The sequence below is a fragment of the Coptis chinensis genome, chromosome 3, assembly GCF_015680905.1.
Source record: "Coptis chinensis isolate HL-2020 chromosome 3, ASM1568090v1, whole genome shotgun sequence".
Classification (NCBI taxonomy): domain Eukaryota; kingdom Viridiplantae; phylum Streptophyta; class Magnoliopsida; order Ranunculales; family Ranunculaceae; genus Coptis; species Coptis chinensis.
In genome coordinates this window covers 116,804,350-116,828,303 of record NC_141458.1, presented here as the reverse complement: position 1 = coordinate 116,828,303, position 23,954 = coordinate 116,804,350, and the positions used below count along the sequence as shown (strand labels likewise).

Here is a 23,954-nt window from a genome sequence, read left to right as displayed (position 1 = left end):
TACTTGACACTTCGACGAAGGCGTATGATTGTATTTTTAACCTCCTCGATCAATTCCATCACCAACGACAAGATTAATAACATGCGCAAAATACCTCATATGAAATAACTCACCACCAATTCAACACAACAACCCAATTCTCTTGTTCAATCTTCTTTTCAAGTCCTCAACACATGAATCATTATTTTTTGCATTATCAAATGTGATGTTCATTAAATTTTGTATACCCCACTCTAATATACACCTCTCTATAGCCTTGGTAGTGGCTTCACCAGTGTGTGGGTGTGGAAGCACTTGGAAATTGATAATCCTTTTGTGAATTGAAGCTTCCACTCATTGTCGATAAAGTAGCAATTAACACCATATACCCCAAAATTTGGATTGAAGTCCATAAATATTTTGTGATGCATACCCTAGAAGGCACTAACTTCATACACTCTTTCAAATTGATTCCTTCTTCATAAAACAAATTTAAGCAAATTCTTAGTTATGGCTGTTCTACCAACCACATGAAACTTAGGTTGAGCTTCTTCGCAAAACAACCTAAAACCTTCATATTCTACAAAACTAAAAGGGAGTTCATCGGCAATTACCATTACTGCAAGGGCATTGCGACACTTTTATTGGTCAAACTTCCAATTAGAAGAATGACCTTGTTTAAAAGTAAGTGTTGTTTGAGTTTTATCACTTTCATAATTAAGAAACTCTCTAAATTTCTTAAGATGATTCCATAATTTGTTGGTTCCATAAGATGAAGGTGCAGTAAATGGTTTATGACAATAGTTGCAAATATGTGTGCCACTATATTTGTTGGTTCCCTCTAATAGCTCCTTGGCAAAGTGATTCCATATGGCAAAAGGTTCATGGTGTCCAACTAACCCAGATTTTAGACCTGTACTAGATAGCTACTATCCCAAGCCCAAGGTCCAGCCCATGTACCTGGTTTGGCACGTGGACATCATCCTCGATATAAAACCTGTTTTATTTTTTCTCTTTCATTCTCTCCCCGATCGAAAATCGAATCAACAAGAAAGTCATTCTTCCAGTTTAAAAAAAATGAACGATGCAGATGTATCAAAGCAGATCCAGCAGATGGTTAGATTCATCCGTCAAGAAGCGGAAGAGAAAGCTAACGAAATCCTTGTCTCTGCCGAAGAAGTAATCATCAATCAATCCCACCTATTTTTATTCTATCTATATTACATTTTTTTTTTACAGATCTGTTTTATTGATTGTTTAATTGGGTTGTGGGTGTTGAATAATTAATGTAGGAATTTAACATTGAGAAACTGCAATTGGTAGAAGCCGAGAAGAAGAAGATCAGGCAAGAGTATGAAAAGAAGGAGAAACAAGTCGATGTACGCAAGAAAATGTAATTTATTATCTCACTTCAATTCAATGTTTTGTCGTTGCGATTCAACTTATTTATTATAGTTAGAACCTTGAATTGGTAGTGATTTGATTACTTTAGTGTCCCTGATATAACATCACGAGTCAATCAGGACTTTAGACATTGTACGTGCCACTCTTTGATTGATAAAACCTCCAAATAGACATGATGCAGTTTAGTTTAATAATTGTGTGGATGGATTAGCTTTTTTGATAGAAGCTACCATAATTAATGTGTTTTATGGTTGGGTTCGTCAAGTGTAGAGAGAGTTTTGATGATTTGAGAGCAACTGTTTCGACTATCCTTTGTCATTGATCTATTTAGTGATCCTGGTTTGTATTATTTTCTTCCACGTGCGTGTAACTTTTGTTCCTTTTGGGTTTGCTTTCTGCAGTGAATATTCTATGCAGCTAAATGCTTCTCGTATCAAAGTCCTTCAAGCTCAGGACGACTTGGTTAACTCCATGAAGGAGTCAGCTGCGAAAGAGCTTCTGCGTGTAAGCCAAGACCACACTAAGTACAAAAAGCTTCTGAAAGACCTCATTGTTCAGGTAGATTGTCTATTTGTTATTTATCTTTGTAGATAGGCCTCTAATTCTCTGACTCATGAAAACCTCCATATTCAGATAGGAAAATCAGGAAGAATGGATAATGACTTGTTAAAATATGTGGATTAATTGTGTAGTTGTCACTCCAGAATGGAAAATGAGTGTGTATATGATTGTATCATAGAAGTTTTGTGAATGCATTGCTATTTATGATAATTGCTTGTGGAACTGTGACTAGTGTCAAAAAGAACCTGACCAGTACTGTTCTGCATACCGTGATTAAATCATGAACATTGTCATGTGTGTAAAAAGGAGCTAGTCTTTTGTAAAAATATGAACTTTTGGTTCTCCCTTCTGAGTATTATAACACCATTTTCTTTTAGAGCTTGCTTCGACTAAAAGAGCCTGCTGTGCTGTTGAGATGTCGGAAAACTGATGTAGAATTGGTGGATTCTGTTTTGCAATCTGCAAAGGAAGAATATTCAGCGAAAGCGGAGGTTCATTCTCCAGAAATACTAGTTGACAAGCAAACCTTTTTGCCACCTGCTCCCTCCAGTCAGGACGTCCATGGTCCTCACTGGTAAGCTTTCTATCTTATGTATTTATGCAAGTCTTTAATTACATCTTTGTAGGTTTGTCGTACTTTTGTGAAAGTAGGTCCTGTTATTTGTTTAGTTTAAGATTCCAATATTTTAAACTAGGGGGCACCCCTGTAGAGATTTTTTGTGCTGTATTTATGCAAGTTTTAATTACATCTTTGTAGGTTTGTTGTACTTTTGTGAAAGTAGGTCCTGTTATTTGTTTAGTTTAAGATTCCAATATTTTAAACTAGGGCACCCCTGTAGAGATTTTTTGTGTAAGTTGAAGAATAAATTGCCTGACAAAATTAGTCTCATTCAAATTGGATAATCGAAACATTAGGTTCACATAGTAGTGCACCTATGACAGTATGACACATATCTACATGGTTTCCGTCATTTTCCCAGGCCTGTAATACTTCTCCCCAAATAAAATTCAAAATTAACAATTTTGGCGGTCGGTCATGACGTCGTGCCCATGCCTTTTAACTTGTCCGTACGTGCTCCAAACACGCGCTTATATGCCCGCCTCTGGGCCAACGGGACACACAGTGGGTTTTGAGGAATATATATTATTTGGAATCAGATATTCATTACTGGTCTCATTTAACAGATCTTAGCAGGTGCTGTAATTTTTGAAGATCAATGTTACTGTATCATTGTATGATAACATTTAAATACGAACTGTTCCTATATCGAAAATTTATTCATTTTATCCTTCTTTTTTAACATTGATGTCTAAATTTATCTCCCTCTCTGGTGTGCACATGCATATTATCTCTATCTACACGATTACACATAGATTTGTGTTTTGTTGTATTTTTTTTATAATTGATTATTGTTGTAACTATTTATTGCCTTACATATTATATGTGTTCAGTGGAAATTGGGTTTAACTATAATCCAACATCTACAGAATGGTGGTCTCTAGACAACCATGATCTCAACTCCCTCTTGGTGGCTGGTGGTGAAGCAAATTGTGAATTAGAAAACGAAGTAATGTTATGTCATACGAACAAAAGCATAATCTTTTCCTTTTTATGAAATCTTTTTCGCGTTGGATTTTTAAACCAGACCCTTTTTTTAAAGTTTTCTGATATGGGTTACAAAAATATATGACCTCTGCTACTTGAATACAAAGAAAAGGTATAACAATTGTGTTGGTTTTGATTAGTTTTCTATACCAATTGGTTCGAAGTGAAGGGACTGGGTTCTGAGAAAACTGTATTTCCTGGCATATACATAGACATGGTAGAGTTGTGTGTGTGTCTACTGTCTAGCTAGTAAACTAATTGCTGAGGTCGCAGCGAGACGTCTTGTTTCATTTCCACCACCTAGTTGGTGTTTCTGTAAGCAACAACCTTGAGTCCTCTACGTAAATAGATTGCATACTTAATTAATCAGGCGGTACACCTAATTAGTCGCTGTCAACTGTCTATCCTTTGTTGAGTTTTCTAGAGTACTATTCCTTATAGCTTATAGTGGGATGTCTATAGGACCATACTGCCCTTTGTGGAATATTGCTTGTAAAAATTATCTTGCCAAGGGATGATGCTGAGTCTCATTGTTGAAAAGTACACCAGGAAAACCTAAAATGTGAAAAGTGTCTTTTAAGAACTGTAGGTTATTGTGTAGTATCGGTGACTGAATCTGATAGGTTTTTACCCTTTTTTCTTCTCTCCAGTTACAGCCCTCCGCTCTCGAGTGTCTTAGGTACTCGACTTATTTATACCTAAAAATATAGTATATGCACCGCTGCTCCCTATGCAAACAACTTAATTTGCTCCATGAAGCTGTAGTTTATAGCTTTTGTGCTGATCTTAATTGATTTCTTCAAATTATTGCACGCTTGAAGAGTTGTAGATTGTTGTCTAATATAGGTTGTTGATTTACATTTGTCTTAAGGAGTGAAAGATACTTCTTACAAAAGTTCAATACTCTTTTGAGAAAAGAGTTTTAGGAGAGAATTTCGATCTAGGTGTTGAGTTGAGATCTAAAGTATGTTTGAATACGAAATTGGTTGTCATAAATGAATATGTGGATTATTTGTGTTGTTTTCCGTGATTGCAGAAGATAACACTTAATATTGTTTTACGCATTTTTTGTATTGCTTACAAAAGGCTTGTTCAAGCATCATTTTTGGTTTTTTGGGTACCGTAAGTATTTCAATAAATATCTGTAAATTGCTTTGATAATATCTGTAACATGTTCAGCTCGGGAGGTGTTGTGTTGGCTTCTCGAGATGGGAAGATTGTGATTGAGAACACCCTTGATGCCAGGTTGGATTTGGTATTCCGGAAGAAGCTGCCAGAGGTAATCTTTCATTATTTAATTATTAAGTGTTTTCATACAATTTTTGGGTGTTGCAATTGCTTGATTTGTAATCTTTATTTTGAGGTTTGAGTTAGATCTATATACCAAGGCTTTTTTTCTTACGGATTATCTAAGACACCAGTAATGCTATCTGCCCCTTCTGGGACAACAGTTCAAAGGAAGAAGTAATGCTATCTTGTTAACCTACTTTTCGAGATATGAAAATGCCTCAATTCCATGAGGAGAACATGAATTTAGCCATATGATGCTTTTTTTAAAATCCACAGCCAAATGAATTATGGAAAGGGATTGCCCTTCCAACTAAACTCTCTACAAATGAAGGAAAGCCAAACCAAGATTCTCCTGTTCTGTTATTTCCTCTATGTTAGCATGTTTGTGTTGGGCTAATAAGCCTCATCATTCCAAGTATTTTAATTGTTTTTCTTGTAACCACATTGGTCTTTCTTAACTGTATGCGTTCAATTTCATTGCAGATTAGGAAACATCTCTTTGCTCAGACTACTGCGTAAGTGGTTGGTTCGGTGTTTCTTGTTGTTGCCCCTGTTGTTCCAGCTTGTTGGTTTAAGGATTGGCCTCCGGAATTTGTCGTGGTCTTGATTATCTATTATTTGTTTGATTATAGAAGGTCCTCGTTTTGATTCCATCAATGCAAGTGTTCCTTGCTATATAATTGACAATCCAAATAGTGCACTCAGTTCTTTGTAGTTATAATTAAGAATAATAAAGGAATTCTAGCTGCCAGCAGAACCAAAAATTTTCTATTAGGTCAATTTGTATGCAAATTTGATGGACCTGAGAAATATCTTTCTTCAGTCTAATTTATTTAAGAGTTGGCCCAAGGTTTCTGTATCGATATCTCTACTTCAATTGGGTTTCTGTAGGATATTTTTGCTTCAATTGAAATGCTGCTTACTGTTTTTTTTTTTTTTTTTGAAAGGCAAGCAGGGTTTTTGAGAGGTCCCTTACCCCTGTTTTATTCATAATAAAATCATTGCTTGGTAACATTCGTACATACTCTTTGCCCCTGGCATCATCATAAATTATCTTTTTTATATCTTCTGAAAAAGAACTCGGCGTAAATTCTATGTAACTAACAGTGGGTATATTGGAAGCTAATTTATCTGCTAGCTTGTTTGTTTCCCTAAACACATGTGTAATAGAGAACTCTTCTAGCTGTTCAATCATGTCTCGTATCTCTGTCATCATATGGTGTGCCCGCCATGGATGCTGCCCTTTATTCTTCATGTAGGCTATTACACATCTCGAATCAGTTTGTGCCATAATTCTTTGACATCCATTTCTTCTTCCTAGTTTAAGCCCTTGTTCCAGCCCTTGCATTTCAATCAAGTCTATCGAATTGTAATCTGATTTCCCATGTCTTTGCGCCAATGACCACGCCATTATCATCTCGCATAGGCTTTGCCCATCCTCCTTGATTCCCTTGAAGAGTGCCATCCGTGTTCAAGTTGTATATTCCTGCACCAGCTCTCTCCCAATGACAATGTTGCACCTTTTTATGTTTAGGTTCAACATTTATATTCCATGTTTGCATAAAACTGGTCCGTTCAGGCCCCTCCTCCATTTTAGCTTTAATCGAGTGTAACTTGGTCTGTACATCTTGTATAATCTCTCTCCCCACCTGCTCTGCCATGACTTGCTTGTGCTGAAATATTCGTTTGTTTCGTTCCTGCCATACCTTGTAGATAAAGCCATTAAAGATTAGCTTTACTGCATCTTGTTTGTAACCTTGCCCTTTTGTCGTGTGTATCACCCACTCAATTTCTGCTTGCCATGAGGATGCTCTCGACCTTCTGTAACCTGCATATTTAAGAACATATTGCCATATAAACTGTGTGTATGTGCATTCATAAAACAAGTGCCCCTCTGTCTCGCTTTCCCGCCAGCAAAGAACGCAGGTATCGTCTTGAACTTTCTTCCATTCCTTTAGTTTGACAAGAGTCTTAAGTCCATTGCTCAGTGTTAACCATGTTATAAACGACTGTCTTGGGATTCTGTTGGAGAACCAGATAATACTATGCCATGAGATCGGAACTTTTGTCTCTCGCACACTCTCGTAAGTGTCTTTGAGATTGAAACCACCTTTCTGCGATGCGTTCCAAATGATTCTGTCCTCTCCTCTTCCCACCTTCACTTCTTCTTCCATGTACGTAATGATGTCAGGCATATGAACTCGTATGTGCCAAGGTATGTTCCAGTGACCATTTCGATCAAATTTGAAACAGGTGCATTCATGCTACATGTTGAATCATATATAAGAGATAATGGAAAACGTTCTTTCAGTATACCCATAGGGTGCCAAGGATCTAACCAAAATTTTGTGTCTCGTCCATCTCCGATTTGGTGCTGTACAATGAACTTGGCGTCCTTTCTGTTCTTCAAGATGTTCCGCCATACCCATGAGCAGTCATTGGGTATTGTTAACTGCCAAAAATTTCTATCCTTTATCAGATTTCGTGTAATCCATTGAACCCATAGATAATGATCTGCCTCTCCATGCTTGTATCTTTCTCCTGACTTTCTCAATCAAAGGCATGCAATCAGTGGTCTTCAATCTTGTCGTTATCAATGGTAACCCAAGATATCTCACGGGTAGTTCTCCTCGTTGAAACTGAATGATACTTTCAATCTGGGCACAACTTGTTGCATCTATACCAGAATAAAACATGTTGCTCTTCTGCAGGTTAACTTGCAACCCTGAGCACATTTTCAGCTTGCTTAGTGTTTCCTTCAGAGCTCTTACTGTACCCAAATCTCCATTCATAAATGCTATTAAATCATCCGCGAATGCTAAATGAGTGATAAGTGGATTTCTGCATTTCTAATGAAGTCGGTATTCTCCTTCTTCCACTTTCCTTCTGAGCATTTGAGTGAAGAATTCCATTACTAGAACAAATAGATACGGTGACATTGGGTCTCCTTGACTTGAATCCCCTCTTGCCCCTTGAAATACCTAAAGGGTGCACCATTTATCATGATGCTATATCTAGGTGTTTCAATACATTTTGAATCCATTGCACCTGGTAATGGTACTCCAATTCTTGTCAATGCAAATATTCTGACCTCCCATCTTATCGTGTCATAGGCTTTCCTTAGATCAATTTTGGGCGCACATCTTGGAGGCCGTGATCCTATGGTAGTTGTCGCAGCGGCTCATGTGAAAGTAAAATATTGTCGTGAATACTTACGCGGGAAATAAATGCATTGATTTAGAGAAATCACGAGACATGAAAGCTTTCATTCTGCGTGTCATGATCTTTGTTATGCATTTGTATATCACATTGCAACATGCTATATCGGCTATAGTCACCAGTGGTGGGCGGGTTTTAGTATCTTAGGGATCGGCGTGATACATGTTGTATTCACCTCTTTGCAACATCATGCGACGCGAAGAAATTCTTCACCGCTTTAACAAACTCATTGCCTATAATCCTCCAAGTAGCCTTGAAGAATAATGAAGAGAAACCATCACTCCTGGCTTTGTCATTGTCTATGTCGGATAGACATTCAATGATTTCATCCTATTAACTTCCTTTACCGGTTCTTCTTGTGCATTTTGATCCAATTGTTCTGCCGGGCTTTCATCTAGCATACTGAAGTCCATCTCCTCCGGTTGCTCGGTCACGTATAGCTCGTGTAAAATTTTACACATTCTTCCCCTATACTTTCTATTTCTTCCGATATCGTTCCATTCACATCTCTCAGCGGGGTAATCTTGTTTGTCATTCTTCTAACTTTGGTGAGTTGAAAAAGTACTTGGTATTACTGTTCCCCAGAGTTACTACCTGGTCCCTTGATTTCTGCTTACATTCATGCTCTTCATCTACTGCAGCTTTGACATATTTTATTGTAACTACTCTTTCCTTTGAAATGAACTCTTGATTCAATGGCTGAGTTTGTAGCAAGGTCTGTATATCTTTGAACTCCTTCTCCGCTTCTTCTTTTCTTGTACCGCCTTCCCTCTTTCTCTATTCGGTGATCAAGGCTCCTTTGACACTCTTTAACTTTTTTTTTGAGGATGTACATTGGGTTTCCTACCAGCGAGATATTCAAGCGTCTGGACCACCTCATGAAACCGCTTCCTCCTCAATCCGGTGGTTGAAAAATCTAAAAGTTTTTTAATCGACCTTTGCATCGAGTGTTTTCACCACCATTGATGAATGATCGAGGTTGCTCTGGGTTATTAAGCTTTGCTTTTGTATCCCCAAACTCATTGATCCACTCAAAGATTGACCATAACTTCGTCTAATTTCCTCCATATTCTTGTGGTTTGTTTTTGTTGCTCCATGTTAAAAATTTTCTGAGTATTTCAAATCCATCAAACCAGCCATAGTCATGCAGATTGTAGCAAGTCTTGAAAATGGTGCGGTCTTGTGTCTTCCCCTCCTACCCTTTCTTGCGAGTTGATCTTGAATTGAAGTCACCAATCACGAGCCAAGGCTACACGTATTGTATACGATATATATCGGGTTCCTCCATAATTCTCTTCTCTTTCTCTATCATTTGATCCATATACCCTTTATTACAAACTTCTTACCATTCACCGATTCGGCATCCATTGTTATGCTTTGATCGTCTCCTTCTCCACCATGTTCATGGTAGCGTTTTGTGGGTTCAAAGAACACCATATCCTTCCCCATTTTCGCTATACTCATAGTTATGCTCCACCATCCATCCATTCTGTGGCCATTAATGACATCTTGCATCTTTGCTTGCTTCACTTTCGTTTCCATCATTCCAAACACACTTAATTCTTTCCGTCTTATCATGTCTTTTACCTCAAACTGCTTAAAAGCTTTGTTTAGGCCCCTTACATTCCAGCATCCTATATCAATCATCTAATATTTCTTTTTAGGATTAGAGTGGTGCGTCGCAACATAACCACTATGTTAGGTTTCCCATAATTCGGAATCTGAGTGTTCTTACTAGCCTTCACTATCCCTTCTTTCCTTAAGCTTGTTTCACCTTTGTCTCTATTTTGCCCGGATTGTGCTAATTTCATTTTGTTTTTTCCTTTATTCTCGCCGCTTCCTTCTCTGTCTCTGCAATTTTGCATCCATATCTTGCATTACTATCGCATTAGGCTCCAGTGTGTGTTGTTGTTGTTGCCTTTCCCTTTTCGCTCTCCCAAATCCTTTGTTTGGTATGCTCATGTGTCTCTATATCCTTCCCTCCAATGCCCTTATCTTGCTCACGAAGTTTTGGGAATTCAATCGCTTTTTTTCCTTGAATTTCCCTCAGCTCGGGCCGTACCCTCCCTCTTTTTGTGTACCTTTGCTCATCGGGTTGTACCTTCCCTTTGTAACATCGCGAAGCTTTGCATCTGCGGACGTTTGCTTGGTGACTCCCACCGGCTTCTTCCTCAACATTGCATACTTCTTGGACCTCCTCTTGTTCTTTGTTTGGCCCTCTCTTTCTGGCTGAAGTTTTTTTTCCTTCGTATAATTTCCTCCTCCTCGCCCGTTCGCGACTTTCGTTCTCCGAATCCACACTTTCGAGTTTTTCTCGCTTCCTCTCTCAACCTTTTAGGGCATCGCTGATCAGAGTGCCCAAAAAATCTTGCACTCCTTACATCGGGGAGGTTTCGGTTTGTACTTTCAAAATCCACTTTATACACTCTCCTTCAAGAAGAATCAAGACTCTTCCGGATATGCGGCGATCAGTATCATCTCTCTACGCACAATCTCGCATAGTTCGTCCCTCGTCATATTCTCTATTAGTCGATCTGTGAACATAGGGATACCCATGGGCTCCCAACTTGGGGTGAAGCTAGGGGTGGGAATTTGGCCCTAACGACTTAACACCGATACGACCGACCGGACCACTAAGCCCCTATAAAGCCCCACAACAACTAAAGCCCTCACCGAGTTTAGGGGCGGCCGATCCGCCCTAATGCTTCTCTAGGGAGGGGCTAGGCTAAGATTCTAAAACATAGGGCCGACCTAACCAAGCCCTAACCGCCCTGTTTCACACTTTCACTATAAATACACATACCATAATTGTCCAACTCTTTGTTAAATATTTTCAATTAAAATAACATTGTCCTTTTGTAATTTATCACTTACACCCAAAGGGTACTTCCAATAACTTGTCTTATATAACAAAAACTTGTCAACTTAATGTACCATGAAGAACAATGAGCACTAGCCTTAATAATAAAAATAAGACTTTATTCCTTTGATCATCAAGTCAAAGTCCATAACTTATTATTCTCAATTTCTTTTTCACTTATTTCTTATAAATTATATTTTTATTCACATCCAAGCCAAGTCTAAAACTAAAGATTTCCTTCCACACCATTAAAAGCAAAATACTGAGTAGACATTTGTAACATAGAAACCAAAACAACCTTTGTCGAGGAAAAATGACATTTGAACCTTTCTCCATCATTTGTTCAAAAGCCAATATTTTCATTTCCATATACAAAGCTTGAATCACTTTTTAAATTAGAAAGGTAATATTATATTTGTTTGAATCTATTATAGAAATAATTTATGATATTACAAATAGTTTAACAACTTCCATGACCCTTAACCAAAACTATTATGTTTCTTCTTTATATCTATTACTTCTTCCTTTAAAATGATAATATAATTATTTTGTCTATGTATTTCAATTTAAAATATAATTTTAGTGAGGTTTGAGTACAAGGAAGAACAAATTCGAACTCTCGATGTCTTGAGTTCATTAGATTGTGGATGTGCATTTTAAATTTTTGGACTTATACAAGATTATTACTAGATTGGTTGGACTTTGAGTTTGTAGATTATTGTACATTTTTGTAATATAAATGAGTTTTAAAACTAATGTAGTAAAAAAAAATAAAATATATAGGCCCGGCCCTAAAGCCTTTAAAGAGGGCTTAGGATAAGGTAAGGGCTTGAGGTTTAGACTTGTGACCGACGACCTATCGACTTTAGGGCCGGGCCGACCCGGCCCTAATATTTGAAGGGCTTTAAATGTTTAGGGCCGGGCTAGCCCGACCCAGCCCATTGCCCACCCCTAGCTGAAGCCGTCTTTGTTCCACATTTCCATTGGCAATCCCTTGACCACCACCCAAATTGGAATGGTCTTTAATTCTCTCGTTTCTGCTTCAACAAAGGTTCTCCACGGCCTAACCACAAACAACTGGCTGGCAATGTGGAACGATCCTACGTCCAACACCGCCTGCCTCTCTTCATCCTTCTCAAATTTGAACGTAAACATCACATCCCCATATGGTTTCATGACAAAATTTTTTATCCTCCACGTTCTACTTACAACATCCTTCACAAAGTTATAACTTAACCTTTTTCCAACAAATGATCCAACAATCAAATTTTCAAATTTTTTATTGTACTCTGAAAACTGCGAGGTGGTGACATGAATGACTGGTTTCCCATTCACAATGGTTGGGGGGACGTATGCTAGAGCTGCACTTCCTACAGCTTTCTTCCCAATTGTATCTGCCCACGTACTCTTAGTGGCACCATTGTCCTGTTCCACATTACCACTTTTCAAGATTGATCACTGGGCTTGATCATAACCAGCTCTCTTGTCTTTAATGGTATCATCTTGCGTCTTGCACCCATCTGATGAGTTATTATTCTGTATCTCTATGCTTCGTGATGCTACTTGCTGCTCTGTTTCCACATGATTGGACTTTGCTGTGTCACTCTTCTTGTCAGATCCTAATATTCCGGATCTTATGTTTGTGTTTTGCACTGCCCTGTCTTGGATTACTGCTCCATTTTCCCCTTTCTCAGTGTGTAGCCCGCGTGTTCCAGGTATGTTTCCGTCATGTGTGATGCCATCAGTCAGATTGAGATCTTCTTCCTCCTCTCGATGGTTTAACAAATCATTGTGTATCCTAACCATTCTTCTCTGAATGAGTCTTTTCAATGACCCTTTCCCATAAAGCTTCTCGAACTCACTTTCTTGTTTCTCTGACTCCTCTTCATCTGTGGCACCTCTAGAAGGTGTTCTATGAGTTGCGCTCTCATTCTCTTGTGTTTTTCCTCTCTCCATTTGAATTTTTTCTATTTTTTTTTCTAAATGACTAAACTACCCCTAGTGATATTATCGCCCACTAAAGGTTGCCATTAACAACTAACCAAGCTTATTTTTTACTTCACAATTGTTACTGCTTACTGTCATGAATCAGGTATCCCGAATGACATTTGGTTCTTTCTGGCTAGAAGCCACAACACAAATAAATAAGGTTACCAAAAAAAAAAAAAACACACACACATGGATTTAGAGCTAGATCATTATATTAGATCATCTGGTTTTAGTGGCACACTTAAACAGGGACGGGGGACGAGAAGTGGAAGAGTAAACTGTTTATTCTTCGTTTTTGATGAATTTTCACATTTTCTTTGATCAATGCATCTTGGAAGTGATTTGTGTGTGTGTGTGCTTCATCATTTGTGGAATGTTCCAGGCATCAATTAAAGGAAATAGCATAGTGGACCATCTACGGTACAGAACGCTATCTCCAGTCTTAATCTGTTTGTACTTTGTTCTCTATTTGCGAATGCCAATCACTTGTGTTAAAGACTTAAAGTTTAACTTGTAAACTAGAAGCCTCCTCTCTAAAATGTCAGTCACTTGTTGAACTAGTTACCTCTTCTCTTTTGGAGCATCCGTGTAAAACGTACCCATCACTATTCACTAGTCCTTACAAGTTACAACAAAGGTGCAACACGAGTACAAATCTTATTAAATGCATAGAAAGAGTTCCATAAATATCCTAATTATTCGAAAGCAGATTCTGGTAAGAATGTTAGTATACAATATTACAAAAGCCGACAATTTTGTTTACAGTAAATGATGTTTATGATCAAAATCACACTTTTAACCATCTGGTGGAACTTGGAAGCCATGCAGACTCCATTGTTTGAACTCTGAACTTGTGGCTTGTGAGTCAACTGAAAGGGGTAGCTGGTTAGCATTGTCATTGATGTCTTCAACATACAATTACATTCACTCGAATCATGCATTCTAGATCAAGTGGGGGGTTAAGGTCACAGAACACAAGAATAAGGTAAACAAGAAGAAACAAATCAAATAAAATAGGCTAATAACACGTGGAGGCGCAATGCTAGATCAAGTAGCGCTTGGGCATAGAGGTAACAGTTTAGGGTTTAGGGTTTAGAGTTGAGTGTTCATTCTTTGTGAGTGAATTGAGAGCTCTTGTAATCTGTTACTCTGAACTTCTAGTAAAGCTTGGATCTCGCCAGTGTGGACGTAGGCAAATTGCCGAACCACGATATATCCTTGTCTTGTGGTTGGTTCTCTTTTGCCTTATTGTTTTACTTTATATGCTTGTTATTTGATATTGAGAAGTGTTGGGATATTGCTTGGAGGGTGTTGAAGTCTTGTCTAGTGTGAAGGATCGATCTTTGTGTAGGATTGATCCGTTTGTTGTGGGTAACGTTGTTTCCGCACTTAATTATTAACAACAATTGGTATCGGAGCGAGGTATACGACCTAGGATTTTGAGTTTTGGTAAAGAACCATAGTGCTCGAAATTTATGTAGACAAGGTGTTCGATAAAATTCCTGAGTGAGATAATTTTTTGGGTTATTGTGTGTGACTTGAAAAAGGGGCTCCCAAGATGTCAAATGCTAGATTTAAAGTAGAGAAGTTTGATAAAGAAGCAAAAGAAAAGATGGCGAGGGTGATGTCGAATGAGATGACTTCCACAAGCAAGTGGAAGGGTAGTTCGAAGAAGCCTTTAAAACATGTACGGTGCTACAATTGCAAAGAAAAGGGGCATTATCTATGTGATTGCTCTGGCAAAAAAAGAGTAACAAGATGAGTGGTAAGTTTGAGAATGAGGATGTTAGTGAAGCAAGTCTTGCTTCCGGCTTCGATGGGGATGATGTAAGTCTTTCGGTGTCTACACAAGACGACCACATGACCGATACATGGATTCTTGATTCCGGGTGTTCCTACCACATGTGTCCAAATAGGAAGTGGTTTGCTACCTATGAGAACTTGAGTGGAGGTTCCGTTTTGATGGGCAATGGCGTTGCTTGTAAGGCGGTTGGGATTGGAACTATAATGGTCAAGATGCATGATGGTGTAGTGAGGACTTTAACGATGTGAGACATGTTCCTGAGTTAAAGAAGAACCTTATTTCTCTTGGTACCTTGGATTCCAAAGGCCACAATTTTGTGGGAAATGGTGGAGTCCTAAAGATTCTTAGTGGCTCTCTAGTCATTATGAAGGGTCAAAGACATGGAAACTTGTATACTTTGTTGGGTAGTACGTTGATAGGTGATGTAGATGGGTACATGCATTGATGATTCCGAGTGCACAAAATTGTGGCATATCGCCTTGGGCATATGAGCCAAAAGGATTATGCGAGTTGTGCAAAGCGAGGGGGCTCTTGAAAGACTTGGAGAAACCAAGTATGGAATTCTGGCGAGCATTGTGTCTATGGCAAGCGTCTGCGAGTCAAGTTTGGTACAAGCAAAGCACAAGCGCGAGGCATTCGGATTATGTGCATACGGATGTTTGGGGACCTTCTAGAGTGGCTTAGGAGGGAAACCCGGTATTATGTCTCTTTCATCGATGATTATACACGCTATGTGTGTGGGTATATATCTTGAAGTCAAGGATGAAGTTTTGAGACATTTAAGAAGTGGAAGGCAAAGGGTTGAGAATCGCACAAATAGGAAGGTGAAGACTTTACTGTCGACAATGGTGCGAGTATACATATAGGCCTTTCCAAGAGTTTTGTCTTGAACAAAGGAATTGCCCATTTGGGCGATGGGCACGCCAATGAGAATGGGTTAGCAGAGAGAATGAATCGCGACGCCGTTGCTTGAGAAAGCTAGGTGTTTGCTTTCCAATGCCAATCTTGGCAAAAGAGTTATGGCGGAATCACGGTGGCCATGGCGTGTTACTTGTATAATAGATCACCGGTTCGGCGATAGGCGCAAAACACCTTATGAGGTGTGGGCGGAAACCGGTGATTATGGTACTTTCGCGAGTGTTTGGATCTAGTGCTTACTACCACATGAATGATAGTAAACTTGATTCTAAAGCTAGGAAAGCAATATTCTTGGGCTATGCAAAGGAGGAGGAAAGGGATCACGGATTGTGGTGTCTAGAGAACCACAAGTTCTGGTCGTGATGAGGTTACCTTTGATGAGACCCGGTGCTACTTTTTAGCAGGCGGAGAATTTTGGAAATAGGGGTGATTCTATACAATCTCAAGTGATTGAGATAGAAGCGTCTAAGGATGCTAAAAGAGTGAGGTTCTTAGTGAAAGAACTATTCAACAAGAAGTAGGATTCACAATGGCGAAAGACAAACTTTGGCTAGATCAAAGCCAAAAAGTGTGAAACAAGTTATGAAATACGGGCATGATAAACCCGGTGAAGCATTATGGTCAACGGGACTCGGTTGCCTCTGTATTGAATATTGAAGATGATGAGCGGATAGTTTCAAGGAAGGCCATTGAGATACTCATTCTGAGGAGATTGGTCGGTGGATATGCGAGAAAATGGTGGAGGCTCGTGACAAGTTTTGTACTTGGGAATTTGTTTCATTACCTAAGGGGCAAAAAGGGTTTTGGGTTGTAGAAGGTTCTCTATGGAGTTGAGTTTCAACATTGGTTGGGGGTACTCCACATATGGTGGAGGCTCATGCATTGTTGATTGATGCCTTTCGTAGGCATGGCCCTTTGTGGCGTGATTGCTCTTTGTGAGCATGACTGAAGATAGCTCTTTGTGAGAAGATAGCTCTTTGTGGGTGGCAGCATGACACTCTTTTGTGGGTGGCTCTTTGTGAGCATGACACTCTTTGTGGGTGGCTCTTTGTGAGGCATGACACTCTTTGTGGGTGGCTCTTGGTGAGCATGACACCTTCTTTTGTGGGTGGCTCTTGGTGAGCATGACCTTCTTTGTGGGTGGCTCTTTGTGAGCATGACACTCTTTGTGGGTGGCTCTTTGTGAGCATGACACTCTTTGTGGGTGGCTCTTAGTGAGCATGACACTCTTTGTGGGTGGCTCTTTGTGAGCATGACACTTTCTTTTGTGGGTGGCTCTTTGTGAGGCAAGACACTCTTTGTGGGTAGCTCTTTGTGAGCATGACACCGCTTTGTGGGTGGCTCTTTGTGAGCATGACACTCTTTTGTGGGTGGCTCTTTGTGGGCATGACACTCTTTGTAGGTGGCCCTTTGTGGGCATGACTCTTTGTGGGTAGCTCTTTGTGAGCATGGCTCCTTCGGCGGTTAATTTGCGAGTTACGGATGGATGTGTTCTTCTTTGGATGTGTGCATTCCGGTTTTATGTGTTAAAACCTTTCGAGGTGGAGAATATAGAAAAAGGGATTTTTCGCTTTTTTGATGTTCGCCCCAGCGCTTCGAATACCGCGACTTCGCTCATGACTCCGATAATTTAAGCGACCCGGCTTCAAAGGAAAAGCGACCACTTTCATGGCTTTAACCCGTGGCGGCAGCCCGTATTTCCAGTAGAGCGCCAGCGCTCGAACTTTTTACCGGTGGGCCATTTACATTAACCATGAAATTTTGGTTTTGGTATAAAACAAAATTAGTCTTTTGAAAACCTAACTTTTCAAAAAAAAGAAAGAAAAAAGATTGTAAGAGAAATTCTTTGTGAGTTGAGTGTTCATTCTTTGTGAGTGAATTGAGAGCTCTTTATGTCTGTTACTCTGAACTTCAAAGTAAAGCTTGGATCGCCCGGTGTGGGCGTGAGGCAAATTGCGGAACCGCGATATATCCTTGTCTTGTGGTTGGTTCTCTTTTGCCTTATTGTTTTACTTTATATGCTTGTTATTTGATATTGAGAAGTGTTGGGATATTGCTTGGAGGGTGTTGAAGTCTTGTCAGTGTGAAGGATCGATCTTTGTGCAAGATTGATCCGTTTGTTTGTGGGTAGCGTTGTTTCGCGCTTAATTATCGCGAAAGCGTTCCTATGACAAAACAATCAATCTACACAAAGATCGATCCTTCAAAAATAGACAAAACTTCAATACCCCAAGAACTATCCCAAATTCTTCATTAACAATTTAACAAGCATATAAAGTAAATATAATAATGCAAAAGAGAACCAACCACAAGACAAAGGATATCGTCGGTTCGCAATTTGCCTACATCCACATGGCGGGCGATCCAAGCTTTCAGAAGTGAAATAACGAGATTACAAGAGTCTAATTCACTCAAAAACGAACACTCACTATTTCTAAGAATTTTCTCTCAATCTTTTCTTTCTTTTGGAAAAGTTAGGTTTCCAAAAAACGATTTTGTTTTATGCCAAAACCAAAATGAGCGATTCTTAGAAAAGATAAAACTGGCCGGCCCTCTACTTCCATACGGGTAAATAAAGTGTTACGAAGCGCTGGCGGCGAGGCTTTTAAATCATCGGAGTCATGATCACACATCGCATCTTGGCGGCCAACCACCGCGGAAAAGCGTCTTTTTCTGCATTCTCCACCTCGGCGAGGTTTTAACACACAAAACCGGTAACACATCCAGAAGAACACATCCATCCGTAACTCGAGCCATTTCGCGGCGGGCCATGCCCACAAGGGCCACCCACAAAGAGTGTCATGCCTCACAAAGAGCCACCCACAAAGAGTGTCATGCTCACCAAGAGCCACCCACAAAGAGTGTCATGCTCACAAAGAGCCACCCACAAAGAGTGTCATGCTTACAAAAGAGCTACCCACAAAGAGTGTCTTGCTCACAAAGAGCCACCCACAAAGAGTCATGCCCAAAGAAAAGCTGCGTCATGCCCATAAAAGGCCACCCACAAAGAGTGTCATGCTACAAAGAGCCACCCAAAAAGAGTGTCTTGCTTCAAAGAGCTACCCACAAAGAGTGTCATGCTCACGAAGAGCACGTCATGCATGCCCACAAAGGGCCATGCCTACGAAAGGCATCAATCAACAATGCATGAGCCTCCACCATTTGTGGAGTACCCCGAACCAATGTTGAAATTCAACTCCATAGAGAACCTTCTACAACCCAAAAGCCCCCTTTTGCCCCTAGGCAATGAAACAAATTCCCAAGTACAAAACTTGTCACGAGCCTCCACCATTTTCTGCATATCCGCAGGCCAATCTCGTAATGAGCATCTCTAACGGCTTTCCTTGGCTATCGGCTCATCATTTTCAATATTATATCGCCCAACGTTACCGGTCGGTTGACCATAATGCTTCACCGGGCTTATCATGCGTCTTTCATAACTTGTTTCACACTTCTCTTTGGCTTTGATCTAGCCAAAGCTTTAACGTCTTTCGGTTGTTGTAACTTCTTCTTGTTGAATAGTTCTCTTAAATGTCTCGAAAATTTCATCTTTGAACTTCAAGATATATACCCACATATGAGCGTGTATAATCATCGATGAAAGAGAGACATAATACGGGTTACCTTCCTTAGAAGCCACTCTAGAAGGTCCCCAAACATCCGTGATGCACATAATCTAGGATGCCTCTCGTCTTGTGCTTTGCTTGTAACTTGAACTTGACCTTTGCTTATATGACCGCAATGCTTTCAAGAATCCCATACTTGGTTTCTCCAAGTCTTTCATAGATTCTCGCTTGTACAACCGGACAATCCAATCCGCGCGGCATATGCCCATAGCATATGCCACAATTTTGTGCACTCGGAATCATCACTACATGTACCCACCGGCTACATCACTTATCATCGTACTACCCAACAAAGTATACAAGTTTCCATGTCTTTGACCGCTTCATAATGACTAAAGAGCGCTGGGATCTTTAGAACTCCACCATTTCCTACAAAATTGTGGGCTTTTGGAATCAAGGTACCAAGAGAAATAAGGTTCTTCTTTAACTTCGGGAACATGCCTCACATCGGTTAAAGTCCTCACTACACCATCATGCATCTTGACCGGTATAGTTCAATCCCAACCGTCTTACAAGCAACGTCATTGCCCATCAAAACGGAACCTCCACTCAAGTTCTCATAGGTAGCAAACCACTTCCTATTTGGACACATGTGGTAGGAACACCCGGAATCAAGAATCCACGTATCGGTCATGTGGTCGTCTTGTGTGAACACCGAAAAGACTTACATCATCCCTATGGCCGGGAAGCAAGACTTGCTTCACTAACATCCTCATTCTCAAACTTACCACTCATCTTGTTACTCTTTTTCGGGCTAGAGCAATCACATAGATAATGCCCCTTTTCTTTGCAATTGTAGCATCGTACATGTTTTAAAGGCTTCTTCGAACTACCCTTCCACTTGCTTGTGGAAGTCATCTCTCGTCGACATCACCCTCGCCATCTTTTCTTTTGCTTCTTTATCAAACTTCTACTTTAAATCTGGCATTTGACATCTTGGGGCCCATTTTTCAAGTCACACAATAACCCAAAAATTATCTCACTTTCGGGAATTTTATCGACACCTTGTCTACATAAATTTCGAGCACTATGGTTCTTTACCAAAACTCAAAATCTGGAGTCGGTATACACCGGCTCGATACCAATTGTTGTTAATAATCAATCAAGGAAACAACGTTACCTACAAACAAAGCGAATCAATCCTACACAAAGATCGATCCTTCAAAAAATAGACAAAACTTCAATACCACTCAAGTACTATCAACGCTTCCATTAACAATTTAACAAGCATATAAAGTAAATATAATAATGCAAAAGAGAACCAACCACAAGACAAGGATATATCGTGGTTCGCAATTTGCCTACATCCACATTTGGCGAGATCCAAGCTTTTCTAGAAGTCAGGAGTAGCAGATTACAAGAGAGCTCTCAATTCACTCAAAGAATGAACACTCAACTCACTAAGAATTTTCTCTTTACAATCTCTCTTTATTTCTTTTTGGAAAAGTTAGGTTTTCCAAAAAACTGATTTTGTTTTTATACCAAAAAACCAAAATCGCGATTCTTAATGGCGAGGCCAAAAACTCCGACTGGTGAAAGGCCTCTACTCTGAAGCGCTGTTGTGTTAAATTAATGAGCGCTGGCGCTTCTTTGACTGGTGGCGTAAATCAACTGAGTCATGGCGAAGTCGCCAGCTCTGGTGGCGCCTGACCGTGAAAAGCAGAAAAACGTCCTTTTTCTCTACAGTAACCTTACATCAATAGCACAAAGCTTGATTTGAAAAGGTCAACAACGGTTACGGTTCATTGTTTGAGGATTCACGAGAACGATTTGTTGGTTTCACCCACTCTCAGGTCCTTAACCTCTCTTTGGTACTTTTCCATTCTTCAGAAGTGTTTAGTCAACCCCCCAGCATGCATTCTACATGTGACCTACCGTTCCCAACAAGACATTTATCACGAAAGAAAGCTGTATCCAAAAAAAAAAAAAAAATCAGAAAAAAAATTATATGTACCAAAATTATATATCACACCCTCAGGAGTGATAAACCTAGTAACTCAACTTAAAAACTTCCAATATGAGTTAGGCCCTTAGACACTACTATCAAAGAAAGACAGAGCTTGTGTAGGTTAAAACGAACTTTACCCCTCACTTCCCACTACTCCTGATTCTCAGATCAACACTCATTATAATATTCTTATATGATTCTCAGACAATTAGAGAAATCAGAGAGCTACATTATTATTGCTTAAAGAAGTGCCACCTGTAGATAAAAACTCATCGGTCCCAAAAAACTGAAATTTGGTTTTGACTTTTGAACACACTCATCAATGATTTTTCAAACAGCATAAATAAGCTTCCAAGCTTATTCTGTCCTTCCTCTCTCTTTTTAGTGTTTGTATTTTACACCCAAAGCACTTAATTTATTTATATTTATGGGCAAGGTTTACAAATAGCGTAGGAAATACGAACCGCGTGAAAACCGTCAGTCCTTGCGTCCTTGGACTATCCCAAGAACTCAAAGTCTCAAACACATTACCACCGTTCATTATTTTTCTTGGGAAAAGTGTTGTCTTACATCGACGGTCCCAATGGCTTCGATAAAATTGCGCGGGCTTCACTGCTACTGTGTTTGAAAAACTGTGATCAAACCCTAAAATATTGATCATCAATATCGATTTCGTGTTATTGTTTTTTATTTCATTTTATAGCATGGATGCGCGACAGGGACAATACAAGAAAATATATTATTCGGATCTACATTCGGTACCAAGAAACTTTGGACAAGTGCCCCGTCTGGCGATCTCACTGAAATAGGCGAACGAGGAGTCAATCTCAGTGGTGGTCAAAAGCAGCGTATTCAACCTGCCTGTAGGGCTGGTCATCGACCTATTCGTGTCGAGTACTAGGGTGCTCAAGCTCGGCTCATGTATCTCTCGAGTTGAGTTCAAATTTTGTTCGAGCTTTATTTCATGCTCAAGCTCGACTCATAGAGTAGCTCAATGAGTCTAGATTCCTATTTTTCTAGGCTACAAATTTGAATTCGATCATAGGCTATAGAATTTGATTTGACTTGTATTACGTATAAGCTCGACTTCAACCACAAACTAGAGATAATTGAGTACAAATAAACTTTAAATTTTACCTCAAGACCAAAATAACTTGCTAAACTCGTCTAAATAAAATACTAAAATACAATTACAATTCACTAATACAACAATAACTGTTGGAATCTCTTGTGTATTTCTAAATACTAGTGTGTGTGTGCAAAGTGGAGGAGATGAACAAATAATGTTCTCTCCACTTTAGTGCATAATAGATAGTCCCACATTGGTTATCCACCACATCGGGTCGGGTTCAGGCTTGGGCTTGGGCTTACTATTGTGGGTAGTGGTTTGACCAATTGCCTAAACTTAACCTCTATAAATAGGACTGTGAGTCCATACAGGGGAGAGACTAATAGATCAGAAACCCATCTCAGAGAAACAGAAACGATAACATATCCTATTCTTCTTCTCTTCTTCCTGTAACTGCCAGAGAGAATTATATTGTTATTCTAGAGGGTAGGTGCGTTAATCTAAAAGTCGCATCTTTGTTAACCATTGAATCTCGGTGGAGAGGAAGGCCGCCACTGTTGCCTTTCTGCACCATTGGAAGAGATGAAATCTTTCCTTAAGGACAGCTTAATCCGCACCTTGGTTATTACCTGTTAATTCTGTCATTGTCTACTGTTCCTTCTATTCTACTCTAGTTGCTGTGTTGATACAACTATTCTAACAATAACCACTATCAAACAACTATTTTATGGCGTGTACATTATAAATACAATCAATATGTGTTGAGTAATTATAATCTAACACACTAACATAAATAATTATTCCAAATAAGCATTAACATAACTATATAAAGCGCGAACTGTGAGTAGCTCCAGAGCGTCTCGAGTTCGAGTTTTAAAATGTGCTCAAACTCGACTCATATTATTGAATAAGCGAGTCGAGCTTTCGACGAGCCGAGCTCGAGTTACTCAGGAACAACTCGACTCGATGACCAGCCCTACCTGCCGGAGTATTATACAAGGACGGAGATGTCCATCCGTGGGAGAAGATACTCAATGTTTGTGCAAAGCTACCAAATTATTGAAGAAACAATGAGTTCACTTAATCTGTCAATGCCTACCCCTTAGTGTCCCTTTCTCTTGTTCTCTGTTTGTGAAAAACTCAAATAGTGTTATTATATCGTTTTTACAGTTAATGTCGGATGGGGAAATTCTACAAGCTGCTCATTATCATCAGTTACTGGCCACTAGTGAATGCCCATAAAGAAACTGCTGGTTGTGAAAGGCTCGCCAGTGTTGGAATGCAATCATCAAAGTCTTTATTCTCTCATTTACTAAGCTCTCTTTTCCGTGCACCAATGTCTTTTTATGATTCTACACCATTGGGAAGGATACTTACTTGGGTAAGATTCTCCACGTTAGCACTTAACTTTCATAATGTAAGAGTGTCTAAGGCTTATCTCTCTGTCATGTTTTCTTCTTATACCGGTCTCTGCTGATTTAAATCTTGTTGACCTTGACGTCCCCTTCAATTTAGTTATTTCTGTAGGTGCTGCGATTAATACATATGCCAATCTAGGAGTATTGGCTGTTGTTACCTGGCAAGTCTTGTTTGTAAGTTTGTATCCATACCAATGGTTTACATTGCCATATGCTTACAGGTAAATACTGTTCAATAGGAGCAAATTTAACATGCACTTTTC

General features: G+C 39.5%; 2 protein-coding genes across 2 annotated transcripts; one reads left to right on the top strand and one right to left on the bottom strand.

Annotated features, from left to right (window-relative positions):
* Positions 1-991: 991 nt before the first annotated feature.
* TUF (vacuolar ATP synthase subunit E1) lies at positions 992-5,699 on the top strand. The gene is made up of 6 exons (XM_086596473.1): positions 992-1,158; positions 1,272-1,372; positions 1,785-1,941; positions 2,322-2,518; positions 4,730-4,829; positions 5,324-5,699. Exons 1-6 carry the CDS (start codon positions 1,057-1,059, stop codon positions 5,357-5,359), a joined length of 693 nt encoding a protein of 230 aa, XP_086452599.1. The 5' UTR covers positions 992-1,056; the 3' UTR covers positions 5,360-5,699.
* Positions 5,700-6,189: 490 nt separating this feature from the next.
* LOC147513424 (uncharacterized) lies at positions 6,190-7,014 on the bottom strand. Its single transcript, XM_086598916.1, has one exon. The coding sequence runs from the start codon at positions 7,012-7,014 to the stop codon at positions 6,190-6,192; it is 825 nt and encodes a 274-aa protein (XP_086455042.1).
* Positions 7,015-23,954: the final 16,940 nt, after the last annotated feature.

What these genes read in the sequence shown, in the direction of transcription:
- LOC147513424 (XM_086598916.1), bottom strand. Translation starts at nt 7,014, where the DNA reads ATGGAAGAAGAAGTGAAGGTGGGAAGAGGAGAGGACAGAATCATTTGG.
- TUF (XM_086596473.1), top strand. Translation starts at nt 1,057, where the DNA reads ATGAACGATGCAGATGTATCAAAGCAGATCCAGCAGATGGTTAGATTC. An exon ending in GTCGATGTACGCAAGAAAAT is followed by an intron (nt 1,373 to 1,784) that starts GTAATTTATTAT and finishes TGCTTTCTGCAG; the next exon opens with TGAATATTCTATGCAGCTAA. An exon ending in GACGTCCATGGTCCTCACTG is followed by an intron (nt 2,519 to 4,729) that starts GTAAGCTTTCTA and finishes TAACATGTTCAG; the next exon opens with CTCGGGAGGTGTTGTGTTGG.